Here is a 20418-nt window from a genome sequence, read left to right as displayed (position 1 = left end):
GAAATAATAGTTTGCTGCTCTAGAGTTGGAGGTGAACTCCCGGTCTTTTGGGGGTTTTTTTTTCTTTGCCGAAGTAAAAGGGAACTGCGCTCTGTTCATATTGCACATACACCATGCTGCGGTTGTTTATTGATTGTTGGATCGAGATTTTACAACATCAACTCCCTGCCCCCAATCCTTACATATTCGGTCGGGTTTTCGCTGCTTTAGTTTGGATGTTTTTTTTTGGAGCGATTTTTATTGCATCGATCGGCCCGTGTGTTGGGGTGCCCGCGTGCACATCAATCGATTTCCTCTTGCTGAAGGGAGCAGCACCAAAAACAAAATTTCCCCCCAGGAAGTCTCGAGTTGTTGGAGTCGTCAATGCATCTGGTTTGCTGTGTATGGAAATCATTTCAATAGCTAGAATTTTGTTGAGCAACAACCATTCTCAAGTACTGCGGGCACGTCCAAAGTTCATACCGTTTCGGGTTGAGTTTCCCAACGCGCCCCGAGTAGAATCGATGCGAACCAAAGCATGAAGCACTTTCGCCAATATTGTTTCATTCTCGCTGCGCAACCTTATGAATGTGACATTTCTCGTCATCCCGTTGCCAGTAAAACAGAGACAAATTTCAACATGATGCGGCCCGCATTTACCGGGGAAACATTATTGTCTTTTGAATGGAGATGCAGCGCAATCATGTGTAGCGCGCATACTGAAGGCTTCGGTATGATTTTATTGCCTTCAAGCGCATGGCATGGCGAGGTGGACGTGCACACATGGTATTATGGTCTATCGTTGCGTGACATGCCGTAAGCGAGGACCCAACCCTCTGTGATGGCAACAACGCGTTGATGATATCACTCGCTTTTGATTTACTGTTGGGATCGATTTTGATTTAGATTTTCCAATTCTTTTTTTCAAAAGTTTCTTGGAAAACTCGTGTACAATTCCTATGTCCATTGAGGCCTACCGCATGACAGGCCGGCCCTGTCGGAAGTATTGCTTTCATCTCACCTGCACCCTATTTTACATCACACACGCTAATTACTACCGATCACAGGTGCCTTCGTCTAAACGTGTCCAAAGCACATTTACTTAACACCCTTCAGCCGTCTGTTAGGTAACCTTGGAAAATGTTCGTGTGGTGTGACAATTTTTCAAGATCATACATTTAAGCCGCTTTACGAAGTTGCATCGCAACTGCTCAGCTAAAAATCTTCCCTGTTTGATTTACATTTAAACGGCTCAGCAGCGCCGTGTGCCCTCCGTGTGTCATCATTCGCTGGTTCGCTTCTCTCGGTGTAGTGTTAGTTCATTTGCATTTCGTTGAATTGATCTCACCCGTGTGACGACCGGACCAGAAGTCAATTGGGACGACATTGAAGTTCCCTTTTTCGGTCATGACACGGTCTGTACCGGGTGATGCTTAAGGGAAGCATACTAAAGTGTATGTGTGTGTGTGGACATAAGCTGCTTTTGTTTTGAGTGAGCCTTTGGGGGTGACGTCCACCTGTCACAACTAACTCACTGTACTAAGGCGGCTGGGAAAGCGTTCCCAATATCCGAGTTCCCGTGCTGACATCATCCAATTTTGATTTGGCTGTTGCTTCCGAGCTACTTGTATGCACTTCAGTGACACAAGCTCTCGATTGTTTGCTTTCCAAACTGTCCAAAAGCTCCAAGATCTTCCCCCGGAATGCTTCCGTCCTTCCGTCCTTCTTAGAGCTGGAGAAAATTCACATTGTACTCGAAAGACAGTTTCAGTTACACTCGTCCACCATCTGCCCGTAAGAAAACAATTCATCATCCACCCAAAAGTGACTGTGGACGTGCTTTATTAAGACTCAAACTGTCGGCGAAAAGACGCCAGCATATTCTGACCAGTAGCCATGCCTTTCGGTGTGGGGGGAGTGATGCAAACAGCAGCAGAGATCGGGCGCGTCATCGCTCGGAAAACATCACTTCCACCGCACTCCCTCGCTTTCTCGTCCGTGAAACAACAAACACCACCGAGAGCGCTACTACTGTTTTTCGGACGACGGGAGTGTTGCGTTTGCATAACCTCGATCATCGTGTACATCTACCACGCTTGGTGTGTGAAGTTTGCCGTGTACCGTCCTCCGGATCTGACGTAGTTTTTCGAGAGCTATTTGTTCTATTTTTTGTGGATCTTTGACTTTCTTTGCTTGTTCAGACTTGAGATGGAGAAGAGTTCTTTTTGGGGGGGGGGGGGGGAGGGGGGGGTTTCTCTGCGTAAGTTTTGGCATCAGTTTCGGTGGAAGTTCTTCGTTCGTTATTGCATGATCATGGTACATCATTTGTCCGGTTTCGCTTTGTTTCACAACCGGCTAGAGTGACGCATAAGGTGGCAAAAGGAAGACTGTACTGTATTAAAGAGAGGTGAGGTTTCCATCACTTTCCACCTCAATGGGGGAGAAACCTATCAGTAAGTAACCAGTGTGTTATTTATTCTGGCACTTACACACCTAATCGTTCGCCCCAGAAACCCAGTTTTCCGATAGTGGTCAGCTGATTGTACCTCAAGAACAGTTCCACCGCGCCTTTACTCGTACTTTCGGGTAGAACTTTCCATTCAAAACAGCACCAACCTAGGGGTTCCTTCAAAAATCTAATCACATGTAAACAGGCCCAATTTGCCTCCCGACCCCGATCAGGTGTTTGTACGGCAACTGTTTACGTTGTGAATGTGGTAGCGTAGCACCCGAGGCACTGCACTGTACGATGCTATGTAGAACAAATCAGGGCCCTTGAGGTGTACTTAGTCAGCACTTCCTTCTTGGCAGTCGTTGTGGATCGTTTCACCTCTAAGCATGTGCGAAGCAACACCGAACCTTTCGGACAAGTTTTATTTAGATTAGGGTCCGATTTGAAAGTTTAATTGCGCCTTACTCCCCCCCCCCCTCCCCCCACGCAGCTCTGTGACACCGCACCGCCTTCCCCATTCTATCAAGCCTGAAGTGATGCCTTTTTTCTGTCCCTTCACCATTCATCGTCGTCACGAAACGTTAAATTCGAAGAACATTAGGAAATAGAGAGAAGCACCTCTATAGCGCCGCCTCACGACGCACGAAACCCAACGGTCGTCGTCGTCGGTCATGGTTCATGTCGGTATTATGCAAATCGAGCGCAACCGTAACATCGAAGTACAATTACACACACACACACACGAAGAACTGTCGCCGACACTTCGAACCGCGTGAATGGTTCTCGACGAAATGAATAACGATGACTCTGTGGTTGAGACACACGGTACACACAAAATAATGAGCGCTTCAATGTGCCGATCGTGTGATATATGGTTCTTAGTTAATTAATCTTGCACCATAAGTCGTGATAATTGTGAGTCGCGAAATCTTTGGACCATAAAATCGAACCCTAGAAGAGGACCAAATTTTGCACAACGATTTTCTGCTTATTTGAAGACCCAAGCTCAAGTTTGATACCACAGTCAGTTTGACATTTACCTGGCGGATTTGTTTCATCCAACTGGATGACATTTCGGCATGTCTCACTGTACTCTCTTCGACCTTTTTTGCAGTCGTGCACTTTGTTCCCGGTTCCAATAAACCATAACTTCTACTGCAGGTGAAAGTGATCCATCTTTCAGTTCTTTCACTGGAAGCAAACCTTCAGAGAGAGAATGAGCATGGAAACTTTGTGCTGCTCTATGTGTTAGCAGGGAGTTCGGGGACGCGCAGTACATTCACGGACCCACACACCGTCACCATAATCACGTTCTCTCTCATCAACCCCACTCTTGTACAGTTTCAGATCCCGGGAACACCGCATTAAAATGGTGAATTCCGCAAAAAGCAAAAGCGAAGCATTTTTGCGTTTGACTAATCGTTTTCTTGTTTCGATTCGTTTCGTTTCTGCCCTTGACAGGAGGGTGTGTTGGGTGTGTTACAATGTTTTTCTTCCTAGGAAACTGTTACTTACCCTTGAATGAAGCAGAAGCGATCGCGGGGGAGCGATAGGAGAGGATGTGGTGTCACTGCGGCACATTACTTTCAATCGAAAGAAGTTAACGAACATCTCCACTTACTTCTGCACCCTTCGAAAACATAACAATGTCACTTTAGTGTGGTTGGGTAGTCACTGCTCCCGGCACTGTGGCCTGGTGTACGACTTTGTCGGTTTAATTTCAGTTTCCCCAAAGCCCAAAGTGTGTGGGTAGCGTGGTCCATCCGTGAGGTTTGGCGACAACAATCGGGCGTTACTTTACAAATTAGGAAATATGTTTTGTACGTGTCTCGGTCGATGTACGATTCCGTTATGCTAGCGACTTCTAGCAGACGAGCGTGCTGCTAATGACTTCGCGAAGTGTGTAGTGTTTTGGATCGATCACATAATGAAGAGTTATCGATGTATAGTTTAAGGTTAATTTATTCGACTATGTTACTCTTTAACCGTTATATCACTGTGCAACACAAAGTATTAATTTGTTTTTTTTTTATTTCTTTCTACTTTTAGGTAAGTGTCGATTAGCTCTGGACTTGGGGATTTGTAATGCAAGCGAGCGGTTATGAGACTGATACATTAAGAATAGAAGGTTATATTTATTGAAGAATACAAGCAGAACATTCCACTGAGAGGAAAGACCGAATAAAATAAGGTTTAAAAATTCAAAAAAAAATTAAGAATAATTTTTACTTATTGAAGTGTATTTAATTTTTGAAAAATCTTATATAAACTGTCTAATACTGTAAGGAGCTATAGTATACAATTTAACCTTTTAATGCTTGTGTGATCGAGTACAAGAGTGATAGCTATAAGGCCTGATTTTCGATGGAATGTCTAAGAAATGTACAAAAAATCCTGCCGGCACCATGCGTCTCCATCGCTATTCTACAACCCTTCAAATTTTATTCTGTTGCGAAATTTCAACATGTTTTAGTACATTTATCGAATAAAACCCCAAACAATTCGCTTTTGACACACACAACCCATTCTCTGCAGTATGTTACACTGCGTGAGATAAAGCCAAGGGTGAGCATCGAACACCAAAAACTCTCCCCGGTTGAGAAGAGTAGTCTGTGCATGAGTCAAAGTTTGAGAGAAAAATCATACCCTTCATGCAGAGCTTTTTTAAACTTTGCTCACTTTAAAAAGCTCGTCCACGATTGCTCTCTCGGCTCACCGGTGAGACACAGGTGAATGAACACACAGCCGGATGAGCTCACCCCGTTGTGGCTGTTGTGGTCAGAAACAAAACAAACCAAACCAACCCTCCTACAGTCGCACGTACGTACATTCACTTGCGGGATAATTCAGCCACCCTGCGGACAAACCCCCACCCCCACGAGTGGTCCGATGTTGTGAGTTCGGGGTGCGGGCGCACTCTCTCTCTCTCACTCGCTCAGTTACGAATGAATACTTCCCGGGTGTACCAGTACGGAGTTCGGTTCCGCCACGCGGATGTTGTGCTGTGCCTGTGCCGCTGTGAACACAATGTGCCCCGGCACTGCTGCTGTAAAGCCACTCGTTTTTTTGGTGTCAGCTGATTTACACTGTTCGCGTTCAAAATATCACTTCCAAGTAATCGGAAGCCGGTGGCCCGAATAAACAAGAAATAAAAAAAAAACAAGGGGCCCAAGGCGGGGCAGGGGTCCCCCAATTTAGTGTCACATTTTCTGACCCCAAACGCGTGTGTGTGTGTTTTTCGTTGCTGCTAGTTTAATTCTAAAAGTCGCCCTTTGCTGCAATGCAGTGGTAAAACGACGAATTATTAGTTTTACGGGGTGAGAAAGTACAACAACCGGCGTGTAGTAGTGTACTGCCTAGTAAAGGTTGTGCCTGTCGTGCCTGCCCGTAACGGAACCGGAAAATCGGGAAAAGTGAAAAACTCTTTTATTGATAAATCATTTGAGAAAGTTTGTTTTTTCGGTGTCGAAAGCATACACACAAAGCGCCACGTGAAAACAAGTGTGAAAAGTGAGTGTTTGCTTACCCCCACATATGGCGTTAGTTACCGTTATCCGATGAGTTTTTGTTGTTGTTTGTCGGAAAGTGAATTAAAATGAAACCCGCTTAAAATGTGCGATTAAATTAAGATTGAGTTGCAAGAGAAAAATTGCTGCGATTCTGCTTCCCGTGGATAAGAGTAATGTTAGATTCCATCAGGTGTCTCCCATCACAAACCAACCCGTTTTTTTTTTTAATGGATATGAGTCATATGAGTGGTACCCGGATTTTGGGCAGTAGTGCGTATGTGTGATGGTGCTGTTTTTTTTTTGCGCAACTACAACCACCACCACACACCGTAGAGTTACAATGGGCGAAAGTAAGCCACAGTAGCAGCGCTGGGTACACGCGTGAAAGCTAACTAAATGCGCGAACCGAACAGAAAATAGCGCTCACGCACGTGAAAGTGAGGCGAAGCGGTGGACACTTTACACTGAGTTCTCATTGTTTTTTTTGCTTGTCATTATTATTAGCCGACCCCCGCAACAAATCTCCCCTAAAGTGTCAGAGAGTCCTTAGCCACCTTAGCGTCTGAAGACTTCAACTTCACCCTGTTTGCTTTGAGCTTCACTGGAGCGGATAAGCGTCAATAGTTTTTGGTGGGTTTGCGATTCGTCACGTTGATGACTCATCCCAGAGTGTATGGAGGCTTGTCATCCAAGCGTTAGTCTTCAAACACTGGAGAATCCCCCTTTTTTTAACCCGGGAACAGTGGATTAGTTCCCCCGTGACTCATGATCGTGCTTAGTGAATATTAAATTGAAGTTCGGGCCCACTAGAGAAAGTAGTTTGCTAAGATGTCGTCGTTGCACAGGTGTGTGTGGGTGTGTTTTCACCCTTTTAAGTGTGACCTTAAACACACAAACTCTGAGTAACATAGACAGGTGTCATCAGCCAAAACGGTGTCTGACATATTAAGATGGGCGAATTATTAGGAGATTTATGTGTCATTGCTTGCGTGGATATTCGAAAGGACCTCTCAATAAAGCAATCATGGCGTATTATTGGTGCTTAGCATATAATTAAAACATTGACCTTCGAGGAGAGTGTATAGAGAGGGCACAAATCATACTGTTGCCTGCGTGCAGACTTTGCGGACCTTTGCGGAGTGACTCAAGCAAGTACTTGTGGTGACGAAATTTGCCATTGCGTTCACCATTTTTTTTAACAACATGCCACCATCAGCACCGGTGCGAATGGGAGGTTTTGTGGTCACACGAAAGAACAATTCTGAGCTGCCTTTGAGGTTTACCTTTTCTCAGGGCGCGATAAAACCCGAAACGAGGTTATGTGTCTTATAATACGCTGCTTACCTTTGTGCTGATTTAGCTGTTAAAGGTGATTTTTTTTTCTTCTCTCTGCTCCAAACAAGCGGCATATGGGAAATACGGTTAAAGGCAACAACGGCCTCAAAAGAGCACCACCAAAAAGTATCCCATCATTATCCAGTTAGTTTAATTTATTACCGGAACACGATATCCATCGTTTCCTTTTTTCCTTCGCTGGCACAAGCCGTCGCGAATTCCTACATTCGGCACGTATTTTTATTGCTGTACATTAGTCTGTTTCCGATAAATTTGCCCTATTGTATGCTTCTTTTCCATACCATTTCCATTCGATTGGAAAACCGACCGGTACACGGTTGCGAATCATAATAAAGGACATTAATCCGATTCTTTTCTTTCTCTCTTGAGGCTGCAATGTGACCTTCGTGTCGATCTTTCAGGTTTAAAAGTGCGGAAAAACAGAATGTTGTCCCATGTTGTGGAAAAATTGTACTCTCCAGCTTTTACAGCTCAGTTATATCCTCAAACTGTGTCCACCGGTAGTCGTAGAAAACCCCTGAAAGAGAGAGCATGGCGTGCCGCTCGACTGCTGTCTGTGATCTGTACAGGAACATTAATATTTTTGCGACTGTGAAAACTGCGGGAAAACAAAACTGGGACTTAAATCACGTCCAATTAAGCTTCCTTTTTTTTCGTCTTTTATTTTACTCGGACCATAATCTTCTTTTCGGGGGAAGTGCTCACTGATATAGCACGCCGTATCACCATCGCCATTGCGTCGTAAAAGTATTTTCTTCTTGTGCGCCGGGTCGTCGCATCAAGAATAAGGCAAGATGAGCTACACACGCCGCACTCACGTTTGCTAGAATAGGGGAGGATTTTGTACATTTCGCCTTTTTTGTTTTTGTTTTACAGCCGGCCAAGAACAGACACAGAAAGATCTTATGGGGGCAGATGGGGGTTTCCATTTGCAATTTTGTAACAGGAGGTTCTTCAACCTTCGAGCGATGTGGCTCTGGAGTAGAAGTAGTAGTAGGTAGAAAATAAAAATTTCTTTTTTATTACTGCACCCCTCAGACCGGAACCGAGGTATGATTACTCGCTTCTATTTAGTACGCACCGCACTTCATGGAGCGATTGGTAGAGAGTCCTACCTTCACGGAGGTAACGGGTCTGTCGAGAGCTTTTCCTCTTGAGCGAGAAGGAACACCGTCTAGTGAGGATTATGCGTGTTTTACTCGTCTGTATGTGTGAGCTGTGTATGTGGTCAAGTTATGAGCCTCTCGGATTTTCGCTATTTATTTACTGCCGCAATTTGAATTTCAAAAAAAGGCTCAAGAATTTGTCTTGTGTTTATGGCGTTACTCTGCAGCTGAAAGCAGTTGAAAAGCAACAGTTCAATACACTCATTTTGTCGCATATTTAATGCGTTAACTCGCGTGCTTCCCAAAGACGAAAATTTTTGCAAGCCACATTCGCTAAAACAAACAGCTGGCCTTCACCATCGCACCATATGGTTGAGCTTTTATTTTGGGGTTTGCGAATTTTCCAACCTCTCCCTGGAGGCGCTTTATATACAGCGCTTGCTATTGTTCTCCGTAAGCCTGTCTGCTGTGTGTGTGTTTGTGTTTTGAAGCCAAGTCACAAATTGCTGTATGCCGCGCGTTTCCAGTTTTTGCCGCATAATGTTGCGTTCTCAGACCTCCCCTCTCCCTGCCCAGTGGCTCCCGTCCCAAGCCAAAGCACAAAACTGCCAGCTTTTTTTTCCACCTTTCCCCTCGGGTAGGCAATTTTTTGGGAAGCGAAAAAAAAGCGGAAACTAAAAACGATAAAGCTATCCAAAGAATCCAAGGTCATTAGTGAGTTGGTTTGGGGGATTTTTTTCCCCCTTCTTTCTTGGTATGTGAAGTTCGACGGGGGAGGAGGTCCTCGAGCGATTCGTTACGCGTTTGGTAACGATTTTCCGACGAGCATAAAACATTATATTCTTTCGCTTTGCCCTTTCTTTCGGGGAGGTTATTCTAGAACACAAGCGCACAGTCACAAGAACTATGGGGATGGTTGGAAACATATTTTTGTATGTGTTTGTCAATGTTTCGAGCCGCTAGAGGTTGAATGTTTATCTGCAGTGCAGGACGACTAAAAAAAAAGCAACAGCAAAACAAACACTAAAGACCACAATTGGGATCGTTCCGTGACGGGGTTGCTACTGTGTGCTGTAGTGTTTGTAGCTCACATACATAGAAAATACATTTTTGGTTTGCTTAAAGCTCACCCAACAACTAAACCCCACTGTGGCTCGAGAACGTTCTCCTCGAAGTTCTCCGTTTGTCCTGGCTGGCTGCCTGTGCCCGGTCTGTCTGTCCCTGTCTGTGTCCATTCGACTGTGCGCTCGTGTCAGTATGTCCCCTAACACCCCTAACGACCACCCAGTACACGTGCCGGGACGGATGAAGGATAATTGTTCCTGTTGATTGGAGCTGTCAGCTTCACATGCCTGTCCTTCCACCGAGCACAAAACAGACGGAGGACACCGTCGGCGGTGATCAGCGTCAGCCAAGAAAATGGACACACTTTCGGAAGATGTCTGGACCTAATGAGCCGTATTAATCTATTGAGAAATGAAATTTGCTGCCTCACTGGCGAGGGTGAATCTTTGCGATTATAATTTGTCGCAAAATTTACAACCAATGATGCGGCACATTGTTATCGTTGATATGGTCAATCGGAAGAGTTTTTGGGAGATATTTCCAGAACAGCAGTCAGTTCTGCTAGAGGTAAGGGATAAAAGAGGACTTTTTGACAGTCACGACGTTTCGTGATAAGATCGTAAGATAATTCTTAATAGGCTTCAATAATAAGGAAGCTGAAGCTCAGTTTTCGCGCAGTTTTTCCCGCGTTAAACTAGCTAGAGTGATGATTTACAGCTGTGATGACTCCCTCCGGTAAAGCATTGGTTGTGTTAGATTAGAGCAATAAAAGGTCGTATCGGTTCTAGATAAAACCACAGCTTCAAATTAGACCAATAACGGTTCGAACACGCCCAGGCAGGCCACCCACGGATCCTCCTAACTGACCTTGTGCTTGTTTTCGGTTGGCGGCTGGTGTGGATTGGCCAACTTTGAGCGAGAAAAGGATATGAATTATTGAAGTCTTTCGCTACACGTGGGAATTTAGTGGAATAGTCACACCACACCACGGTTTTACTATCCCCCCTTCCTCAACCGAACAAATATCCTCGATTGGCACAAGGTCAAGCCAGTTGGCTACCGTCCAACGTGGAATCCCTATCTTCCAGTGCGAAAGATGGCGTGGGAATGGATCGTTAGCCACTCCATGTGGTGCACGTGCACCGGGATAAAGAAATGGTTGGTTTGCTTTTATGTTGCTGCTTGCAAATAACTGCGACTTCGACAGCTGCACGGCTTAAGGTTGGAATTTTACTGCCCGCAACATGATAAGTAAGCAGCCAAAAGTATTAGTTTTGTAACCTTTTTTTTACCACATTTGCTGATCAAATAGTTGGATAAGTGAAGTTGCTTCTGCATGATATCCTGTACCCTCACACTCAAGACTGTTGCACTATTGACAATTGCCAATCGAGTTTTGTGGCGTAACTTTACTGCCTAAAGCCTATATTTGTCGATTCAATTTTAGCCGATAAGACGAATATCCGGACACAGTTTCTCGCCAGTTCTTGTCTCGTGCGCACCCTTTTCTATTTGCAAATATGAATCACACATGTGGCTTATCTCAGGCTTCAATAAACATTGGACACACACACACCGCAAGGCTCCAAAGCCTTCAAAGCACGAAAAAAGCAGGGGTGTGTGGAAGTACGTTTTACGACGTCGCAGAAAATGTCATCGGCTTTTCGGTGTGGTCCTGTACCAATAAGCCTACCACTTTATCCCCGATAAAGGTGATTCCCTCCCCGATCTCTCTAATCTATTTCGCATACCTTGGTGGAAATAAAATCTATAAATCCCCCCCCCACCGTTCGTTTCGATCCCCCAATAAGATAAGCACTATGTAAGGGTGTTGGTGGTGCGATTTTACCTCTTTTTCTGTTGTTTTGGACCAGCAGTTCCAATGGTCTGATAGGGGGGAGCTGCTCCGGTAGTCACCTGATCATGCTCACCACTTTGAAGCGTACAAGTTGCGATCCAACTTAAGAACCCGGGCGGTGTCTCTCACGCTCCCGGTTATGTTGGCCGCGCGTCATCAGCACCTTCCGCCCGTGGGTCGCCAACAAATCGTTCTGTTGCGAGAGGGTTGCCCCTTTGAGGAGGGACAGAGCGAGATAGGTGTCGATGCTTATCGCAACGTGACAGGGCGATATTCGCGACATCGCAAACACAGCTGAACTGGGAAGATGGGGTCCCGCTCGCTCGCTCAACGCGCGTTATCAGTAGACGATTTGATACCGTGAAGTGAAGGAGTGTGCACACACAGAGCGCAACACCTTTTTTGGGGAAGTTTTTTTTTTCATATTCGGTGCTTTCAGTATTAGGTTTATTGATTTGCATTCCGAATTCGCAAATCCGCGCCCTAGTATTATTAAACCTCAGGAAGCAGAATCGCATGTTGTGTGTGGAACGGTGGGCAGACGCGGCAAGATTTTAATGCCCACAGGCAATAATGTTTGTGTTCCAGTTGATGTTGTTTGTTTCGGTAGCAGCCACACAAGTATGATCCATCAATTTAAGAAGAACCAGCGCTGGTGGTGTCCGTTCCATTTCTTCTGCGAGTGCATCCTGCGCCGGACGCCGTCATCGAGACGGCGCAAGTACATTCAGCGATAATATCGCACACGGTCGGGATTTTGTGGTGTTTGGTGCTGTGTATGGTGTGACAGTGAAAAGAGAAGAAGCTAAGAAGGGCAAACACAAAACTAGTGTACTTATACCTTGACGTATGTGACGTCTGCAGCTGTGATACATTCGTGTGTGGTTCCTACTCTTACTACTGCTTCGTAATCGTCGTGATCGTCTACGAAATTCTAGTCTCCAGAAAGGAAAGCCTCTCCTCATTGAAGAAAACACCTCGGAAGGAACGGACCCAGCTCCTGCCGAAGTATTCCGACCTGCCCGCCCACCCGAAAGTGCCAATGAAAAGTGTGTATGAGCGCCCGTCACCTTCCAAGCTGGGCCTGATCGAGTGTATACTGTACCTGCGGAAGCCTATGTGGCAGGTGGGAATCGTACCGGCAAAACTGACTGACGCACTCGGATCACTCGTGCGCTATGCTCAGGAATCTCTCAACATCTTCTTCTGTCCGACGTAAGTTCGACCCGGCACGTGCATCGTGTTACCTGGATGACATTTAATTCATTCAGAATTCTTTGCTGCTGCCCAGTCGGCCAAGTCGCAATTGATCAAGTGACTGTTTTGCGACTAGAATTTTCCGTTTTTGGGCTAGTTCCAATTTCTCAATGTTCATTTCATTAAAATCTCACTGATCGTCGTTACTGTAATTGCTGGGGCACAAGTTGATGCGAGATGGGGCCTAGCAAGCAAGGGACCTTACCCTTTTCAATATATCCCCTATTCCCTGTTAAGAACACAGCACCATGGCAGATGGAATACAGGATGTTTAATGCCAACTTTATAAGTCATAATTTCCATAACCGTGTACAGTGAGCGAGTGAGAAAGATATAGTGAGGTACAGATCTGGTCATGTGTGATGAGTTTCATATCTACTCGCCCAATTCGTGCGAGGTTCTCCAAACCGCCACCGGCGGGAATAATTAACCATATGTTACAGAACGATCATAAAACAACGGTCGGATCGAGCGGGGTAATACTAAAACAGCTGGCGACAGTAAAATCTCATGTACGGGTCACGGTTTCGACATTCAAAGAAGGTAGCTTTAGTCTATGAAAACGAAGTCTCTCTAGTTCTTCACAGACCTTGAACCTGTTGTGAATCCAGATTTCAAGTTTCTTCAACAATTCGCCAGCAATAATATCTTGAACCATCCTCCTTCTCAAGATACTAATGACCTGTATCACAGCACTCACGTGTACTCTGCGGCTAGTCAACTACGCAAACAATCTCACACACCCCTCCACCGGTCCAGTGTAGGCCTGTTGTTGTTTACTGTGTGCGACCATAAAGACCATTATATTCGCAAAACGGTGTACGCAATGGCTGGGACGTGCCCACGACGCACTTCCTCAATCAATTGGGGGAAGAGTTGGCAATGCCGCTTGACCACACTCGGCACATCATCAGGCATCAAAACAATCTGGGAAAGGGGGACCTTGGTCAGAAGACAATTGTTTACATGACGGCTGCAAATGACGCGCCGCGAGAGAGCGCAGATGACTGTCGAATGAGGATCGTACGATCGTCTCGCAGCGGACTCATTTAGACTCAATTGACCTCTGGAAGTGGTGTGGTCTCTGGTGCTTGTGTTCGTTTTATTCCTCTCGCCTCGTAATCGTGATGATACGCGTGAGTAAATACGCAAGACCATGGAACCTTACGTTCGCCCGTCAGGCGATAAAGAGACACACGGGCAGCAAATAATAGTATCAGCCACTATATTACGTGCCGTTATAATTTGGCGTGATGGGTGTGTGTGCGTTATGCCAACCCGTCGTGTCTCGCTACTCTAACTTCGAGCAACGCACACGCGTTGATGAATGATGTGATTAAAGTAAGAGAGATAGAGGTGGGAAGTGGGATGATGCGAGGAAGATATGGTGTGGGAGCCACCCACGCAAACACACTTTTCGCGTACACCCTCCCTATTGTATGAGTGCCTGTGTGTGTGTGTGTGTGTGTGTGTGTGTGTGTGTGTGTGTGTGTAGTACACCACCTGAAGTACACCACCTGATATGAGGCGATAGAAGAGGTGTTGTTCGCGTTTATGAGTGGTGATATCCATGTTCGTCTGGCCTGACGAGGCATCGGTTTGATACCGTTTTCGCATAGAGGTCTATTTCCGGTGTTACAGAGGGTCGTGGTCGTGCAATAGCTTATAGTGCACGGTAGATATGGGTTTGATGAGCTTGCGGCCATTAAGACGATTAAGCCGAGTGTCCTAGTTTTGATGCTTCCTTCTTTCACTTCCGACCTAATGGTGACCAATAATAGTTTTCAAGATCCGGTTCGATCGACCGAGTATGTCGGTCACGTGATGGATCACGACTTTGTCTCAACTTCTCAACATACAAAAGCGCCTTTTTACATGCATGTAAATTCATCAGTAAAGAACCTCCTGCCCCCATATCATTAAGTGGCCTCGTGACGTTCCCGTTCGGGAACTCTCGATTGAAACTTTATCAGCTAATTTGACCAAAGCGCAAACCAAACGCTCTCGCTCGTTTTTATCGAACCGGGAAGAGGTCTCGTGATAATGGTTTTTTTTTTTCGTCTCCATTCCCTCCTATCAAACTTGCCTTTCTTTGTCGCCCCGCTTCTCACGACAGCAAGAAAAAAACCGCCATCTTTATGATTATTTTCATAGTGCGCAAAATGGATCTTTTCTTGGTTTGAAATGTGGTGTGAATTAAAAAAAATCAGTTCTTCCCCGCAAGAGTCCGGTACGACTACTGCCATTACTGTAGCCAACCTCGGCGATTCGGTTGGTTGACTGCGTTGACCCAAATATCTGTCGGAGTGGAAAACATCTGGTTCGCACGAGCCACAAACCCGACACATGCGTGAAAGAAAAGTCTGACGTTATAAGATCAAAGAACCTAGAATTTGCGTGGAAGATTTTGTGATTTCTTAATGGAGGAAAATAGAACGGGGTGGAAAGATAAGGTTAGATACGAAAAAAAAAAAATGGTGAAACATAACACAGTTCATTACCGTTCATTCGTTTCCGAGTGTAGGATAGAGACTGAAGATCAGCAAGAGTCTCCCCACGCTAATTTACGATCGCTTAGACCGTAACCGTCCACGCTCATGCATCCATTTAGACTCCGGATTGCATCTAGAATGGGGAAATGCATTTCGAAACGGAATGCCTTCGAAATCAAAATTCACTTCCCTAGCGCAACTTTCAATTTCTCAAACATCCGCAAAACCACGAGATCAGGAGAGCAAGCACGTGTTTCGTTGGGTCGTTGGATGCAAGTCAGCCCCAAGCGAATCTCGTAATTAAGCAACGAAGATCTTTTTTGAGTTAATGCTCATCTTAATGGGCCTCAGAAATCGTCCAATGATGATGAAACTGCAACATTAAAATAGAGTGTTCTATCGTGAGTTTTTTCTGAAGTAAAATATTTATAACGTTGCTTGGCTAGAAGTATTTGACCGGTCTTGTTGTTTTAGCATTAACTGTCTATTAACTGTTGGTCATGTTGCTTATGTGTTTTTCTTTCCCTTTATTTCCATTTACAGAAAGGCCCGACGCAAGGAACGAGACGGAGATTCGAATCAGGGCGACACAAAGCTTTACCTCGAGGAAGGTTTATTAGAGCGGAAGCTACCCGATGCGGACCTCCGGTTATTAGTCGATCTACCTGCCGGACTGGACTACAACGAATGGCTAGCCTCGCACAGTAAGTAGCAGTAGTAGATTGATTTAGATCATTAACGCACAGTGTGTGAGATCCTCGAAATGTCTTCAAACCACCCCCCTCTCTAGTTGTCAGTGAAGTCCAAAAACTTCATCAGCCATATTTTGGTAAACGAAAGCTTTAAAATCCGCCATTTTCGTCAACTTTTACGATACGGATACGGTTGCCTAACAAGAATTATTAAAAAAATATGACACTGCTTGATGAGGATCGCCATTCATCATAAACTTCCCACGTCAGCTTTTTTTTGTGTGCGGCTTAACAATCATTCCCCCCAGACATGGTGTCGCCCACCCATGTATAGAGGATGAGACGATTTAAACCACGCTTTTTCTGCCCCTTGGACGCATGATGCGCAAAGTTGATAGTGGTGTCATCGTTCCCTCGTTTATTTAGGTGGGTTTTTTCGTGTTTCGTATAACCTTTTTGCTTGCTCTCTTGCTCGCTCTTCCTAAATAGCCCCAAACATTGAAGACGACGCGTGCGAGATAATGTGATTCATCGTTGGGTGTCATCTTAACACTCGTCACAGCTCACACGTCGCGTCTGGTTGGTGTCATAGTTTTGATGGATTCTGTCAAAGCGCGGTGGTATCTTTGTTGCCCTCATTTCTCGTCCACCACAGCTCGTGCTGTGTGGAATTCTCTAGAATACCTATCCTGCCATTATTAGTTACATACTTAAACTTAAAAGACACATCGGGTCTTCTTTCACACTTTTTTTTCTAGAGGACCTTACCTCCAGTGCCAATCTAATCACCAACCTCGAATGCAATGATAAAGAGCATCGCGATAATACTGCTATTATAGCTGGAATAATAGCTCATAATCTTCTGCCCCCGAGATCCCCGAGGCTCACTGTCTCCGGGGGCTCGATTGTCATCAATCAAGTGGAGTTCCGCTCCCCGAGTGTACTGGAGTTCCGCTCTCTCTAGACTTATTTTTTTCGTTTTTCAATTGCTTTTTGAGTGAATAAAAGAAGCAAAACGCATTCCTGTTTTTGTTTGTGCCAACTTCTGCTCAACGCTTGATGGTGCGGTTTGCATCTAGCTCACCAGACAGCTGATTTCAAATGTCAAGTGTCCAAACAGTGTCTCGGCGCTCTCCTGTATGTGGTTAGCCACTGACCAACTTCATCTCTTGCGAAGGATATCCTTCTCTCGAATTTTGACAGCTTCAAAAAACAATGTTTGAGGTCCGATGCCAAGCCTAACTTCTCGAACAAAAAATACACCAATAGAAAAGGAAAGAAAAAGTTGCCGGATTTTTGGTTGGTGGTATGATTGTTGGAGCTGCTTTTTGTTCCAATGTCCATTTCATTCGAAACTCGTTTCTGATATGATAAATGATGGCGAAGGTCGCGTTGGATTGGAGTTTTTTTTTTCGCATTTGAATATGCAAATTGTGTTTGAAAATAAGGCATCATGAGGCATAACAGAAGAATTGTTAGTAGTTCATATTTTTTTAAACGGTAAAACTACATTCTAATCTTTCAATATCTAATGCATTTCAAAAAAAGCTAATCGAAACGTTTCAATTTCTACTTTTAGCCCTTGCGCTGTTCGAGCACGTCAACCTCGTGTACGGTACCATCAGTGAATTCTGCACTACATCCGGCTGTCCAGACATGACCGGCCCAGGAACTAGGTGAGCAAGTGAGCGTGTGAAAGAGCACGGCAAACAAATGCATAGGGGTGTGTGTGTGTGTGTGTGTGTGTGTGTGTGTGTGTGCGTTTTAACGACTTTGCATATCTCGAACGCGATAAAGTGACGCGCCCGTCGTCCCGCACCGGACACTCGCTGGCACGCATATGTCACGCACGTCCTATTGAAGTCCAGCGAGGTGTTTAGGCTATCTTGGGCAACTTTCTTCTGCGGGCGCAATAATGGCGTCACGTTCGGGTTCCGTCTGACAGATGCCCGGACGTTGATTGTGCAGACTGAGCACGATCGAACTTTAAATCCACGACCTCTTTGTAGTGTACTATCGCGTTAGAACTTTGGGTTGAGTTTGGTTGTCACGTCCATCAAGCTTCGCGTCGGAACGATCGAATCACGCAGACGGGTGATATTGTGTCACCCGATCGTAAATCGTAGCTACCGTACCGTACCGTACGTACCGCTTTTTCATTCGAAAGACCTCAATTGAACATTTATTTGTGTAGCGTGTTGGTATATCTCCCCAAAGTCCGGAACATAACAGGATGTTCTGAAATAATAAATCTCGATCGTGCCCGGGCATTACTTTCTTCGTGCTTGCGGCTGAAAGACAGACGTACTTAACAAATAAACACAGTGTAATGAATCGGGTATGCCTTGAGGGAATCGAATTTTGCAATAAATTATTTTGCCCGCCTTTAATGAAAATAAATTAAACTCATGACGAAGACTGAAGGCAACGGCTCGAAGAAAGTAGCATCGGAATGTTTGATCAAAATCCATCCCCAACATTCGTCCGAAGAATGAGGGAATATTGTGTGTGTGTCTCTTCAGTTTTATAGCTGGACGTTTTTTAATATCTTCTCACGTGCTTATCATAATTTCGTATGCACAATGTATCGTCATTTATGGAAAACTTAAAGATTGACCCCTTTTAAACCACACCCCCAAGGGTCTTCAGTCTACAGTCCAGATTGTTTTGAAATAAAAGGGACAGTTTGACCCGACGCACCACAGCACAACAATACCAAAAGCGAGCGATACATCGCGCATGATAAAGCAAACAGGAACTCAACCTCACCGACGCGTTCTTTGATCGTGTCCGACCTGCGGCACGAAGAACTCGTCTTAGATATTCTCCTTTCCAGAAAATGAGCAGTTCCGACCTCCCATGGTGTTTGTAAAAGGAGGAAGATGAGCAAAGCGCAACGTTCGAGAGGTTATTTTTTGGAGTTTTGTATGACGGTGCACATTCCAGTGTTCCTCCGTGTACCAATAGTGTACGACTATTACCTCATCACTTTGGGATCGTTTTGTGATGCTAGAACATCAAGAAGTGTTGTTCTTTTGTAGGAGGATTACCACGCTTATCCGTCATCAACTCAAGATTATACTTTGATCGCTTATTCTTCTTCTTGGCTTAACGATCTTGTTGGTCGCACCGATCATCTAAGGCTTACTATATTTTCTGTAAAGCGTATGCGGATGCGGATGGGATTTGAACTCCGGTTCTGCCGTGTGAAGACCGGCGCTGATTTCTCCCCAGTTCTTCAATCTTCGCCGTCATGATCGCCATCACTACAGAGTAAAACGAAGTAGTTGTAGGCTGTTCTTAGTACAAAATTTGATGTCAAGCGATCGACTTGGACGACAGCTATCAAATGGGACAGCTGACATCGTTATAAAAAAATACGGACATAAACACTCAAGACTAATAAATGTTGTTCCTTTCGCTCTCTCTCTCTCCCTGTCTCACTGTTTGTTTGCCTTCAGGATGTACCTCTGGTTCGACGAGAAGGGCAAGAAGACGCGGGTGGCGGCCCCACAGTACATCGACTACGTGATGACATTCACCCAGAAGACGGTCAGCGACGAGTCGATCTTTCCCACCAAATATGCCAATGAGTTCCCTAGTTCGTTCGAGAGCATCGCTAGAAAAATCGTACGTTTACTGTTTCATGTGATTGCGCACCTGTACGCGGCCCACTTCCGAGAGGTCGCCCTGCTCGGGCTGCACGCGCATCTTAACCTCACTTTCGCGCATCTGACCGCGTTCCATAGGTAAGTGTTTCGTAAGTCTTGGTGCTCGAAGCTCCAAAGGATACCACCAAATGAAATTTCTTCTTCTTCTGCTTCTTTTAGGCGATTTAATCTGATAGAATCCAAAGAAACGGAAGTACTGCGCGATCTGGAGATTGCGCTCCGCCTGACGGACGATCCGACGGCCCCGGCGACGGCGGCCACCGACAGTAGTGCCTCGATCGCGTCCACGACCTCGGCCTCGACCGGCACGACCAACACGTGCTCGTCCTCGTCCACGTCCTCGACCGCTTCCTGCTCGCCGCCGCTACTCCTAACCTCCACCAACACCAGCGCCGTGCCGCCAAACAATGGTGCGGTGAACAGTAGCGGCTGCCCTACCCAGCTACCACCCTCCTCCTCCACCACCAACGCCTACAGTGCGGACAACAATAATAGCAGTAGTAGTGATAATACCAACAGCAGCAGCACCACCGCCCTCAACCATGCACTCATCGATGGGGACGCGACGGCACAGCCGATCTGCAAGCAGCCGCTCGAATCGGGCAGCGTTGTAAATAGTAATAGTCATAATCATCACGCCCATCCCCATCACCATCATCATCACCAGCACAAGGTGGAATCGTGTGCGACGGGCGGTGGTGGTAGTGGTAGCAGCACGGGTAGTGTCGGTGTGACCGGATGCGGTGTCGGCTATAGTGTTGGAGGTGGTGGTGGGGGCGGAGGCGGTGGACATTCAGGTGGTGGGCCAAGCTCGCAGCAGTCGTCCAACACGCAAACAACGGCATAGTGGATACGTTGGACAGCGAGCGTTGGGGCCGGCGCCGGAACCATGTTCCTGCTGGGCGGGGCGGCGTGCTGTGGGGCCCTCCAGGTGCCCACCCAAATCTGACCAAAATGTGATCTTAAAAAACAAAAAAACAA

The 20418-nt window shown here is 45.7% G+C and overlaps 1 protein-coding gene across 1 annotated transcript in view; it reads left to right on the top strand.

Annotated features, from left to right (window-relative positions):
• Nucleotides 1-20418, top strand: part of LOC126568161 (MOB kinase activator-like 2) — an 87630-nt gene extending 67212 nt beyond the window's left edge. The window contains exons 2-5 of the mRNA XM_050224589.1: nucleotides 15618-15778; nucleotides 17346-17442; nucleotides 19228-19515; nucleotides 19597-20418. Of these exons, the coding sequence (XP_050080546.1) occupies nucleotides 15618-15778; nucleotides 17346-17442; nucleotides 19228-19515; nucleotides 19597-20284 (1234 nt within the window). The 3' untranslated portion in view covers nucleotides 20285-20418. The remainder of the gene's footprint in view (nucleotides 1-15617; nucleotides 15779-17345; nucleotides 17443-19227; nucleotides 19516-19596) is intronic.

Source organism: Anopheles maculipalpis, chromosome 2RL, assembly GCF_943734695.1.
Source record: "Anopheles maculipalpis chromosome 2RL, idAnoMacuDA_375_x, whole genome shotgun sequence".
Lineage (NCBI taxonomy): Eukaryota > Metazoa > Arthropoda > Insecta > Diptera > Culicidae > Anopheles > Anopheles maculipalpis.
The sequence above is the reverse complement of the archived record's forward strand: the minus strand, read 5'-3'. Positions and strand labels throughout refer to the sequence as shown.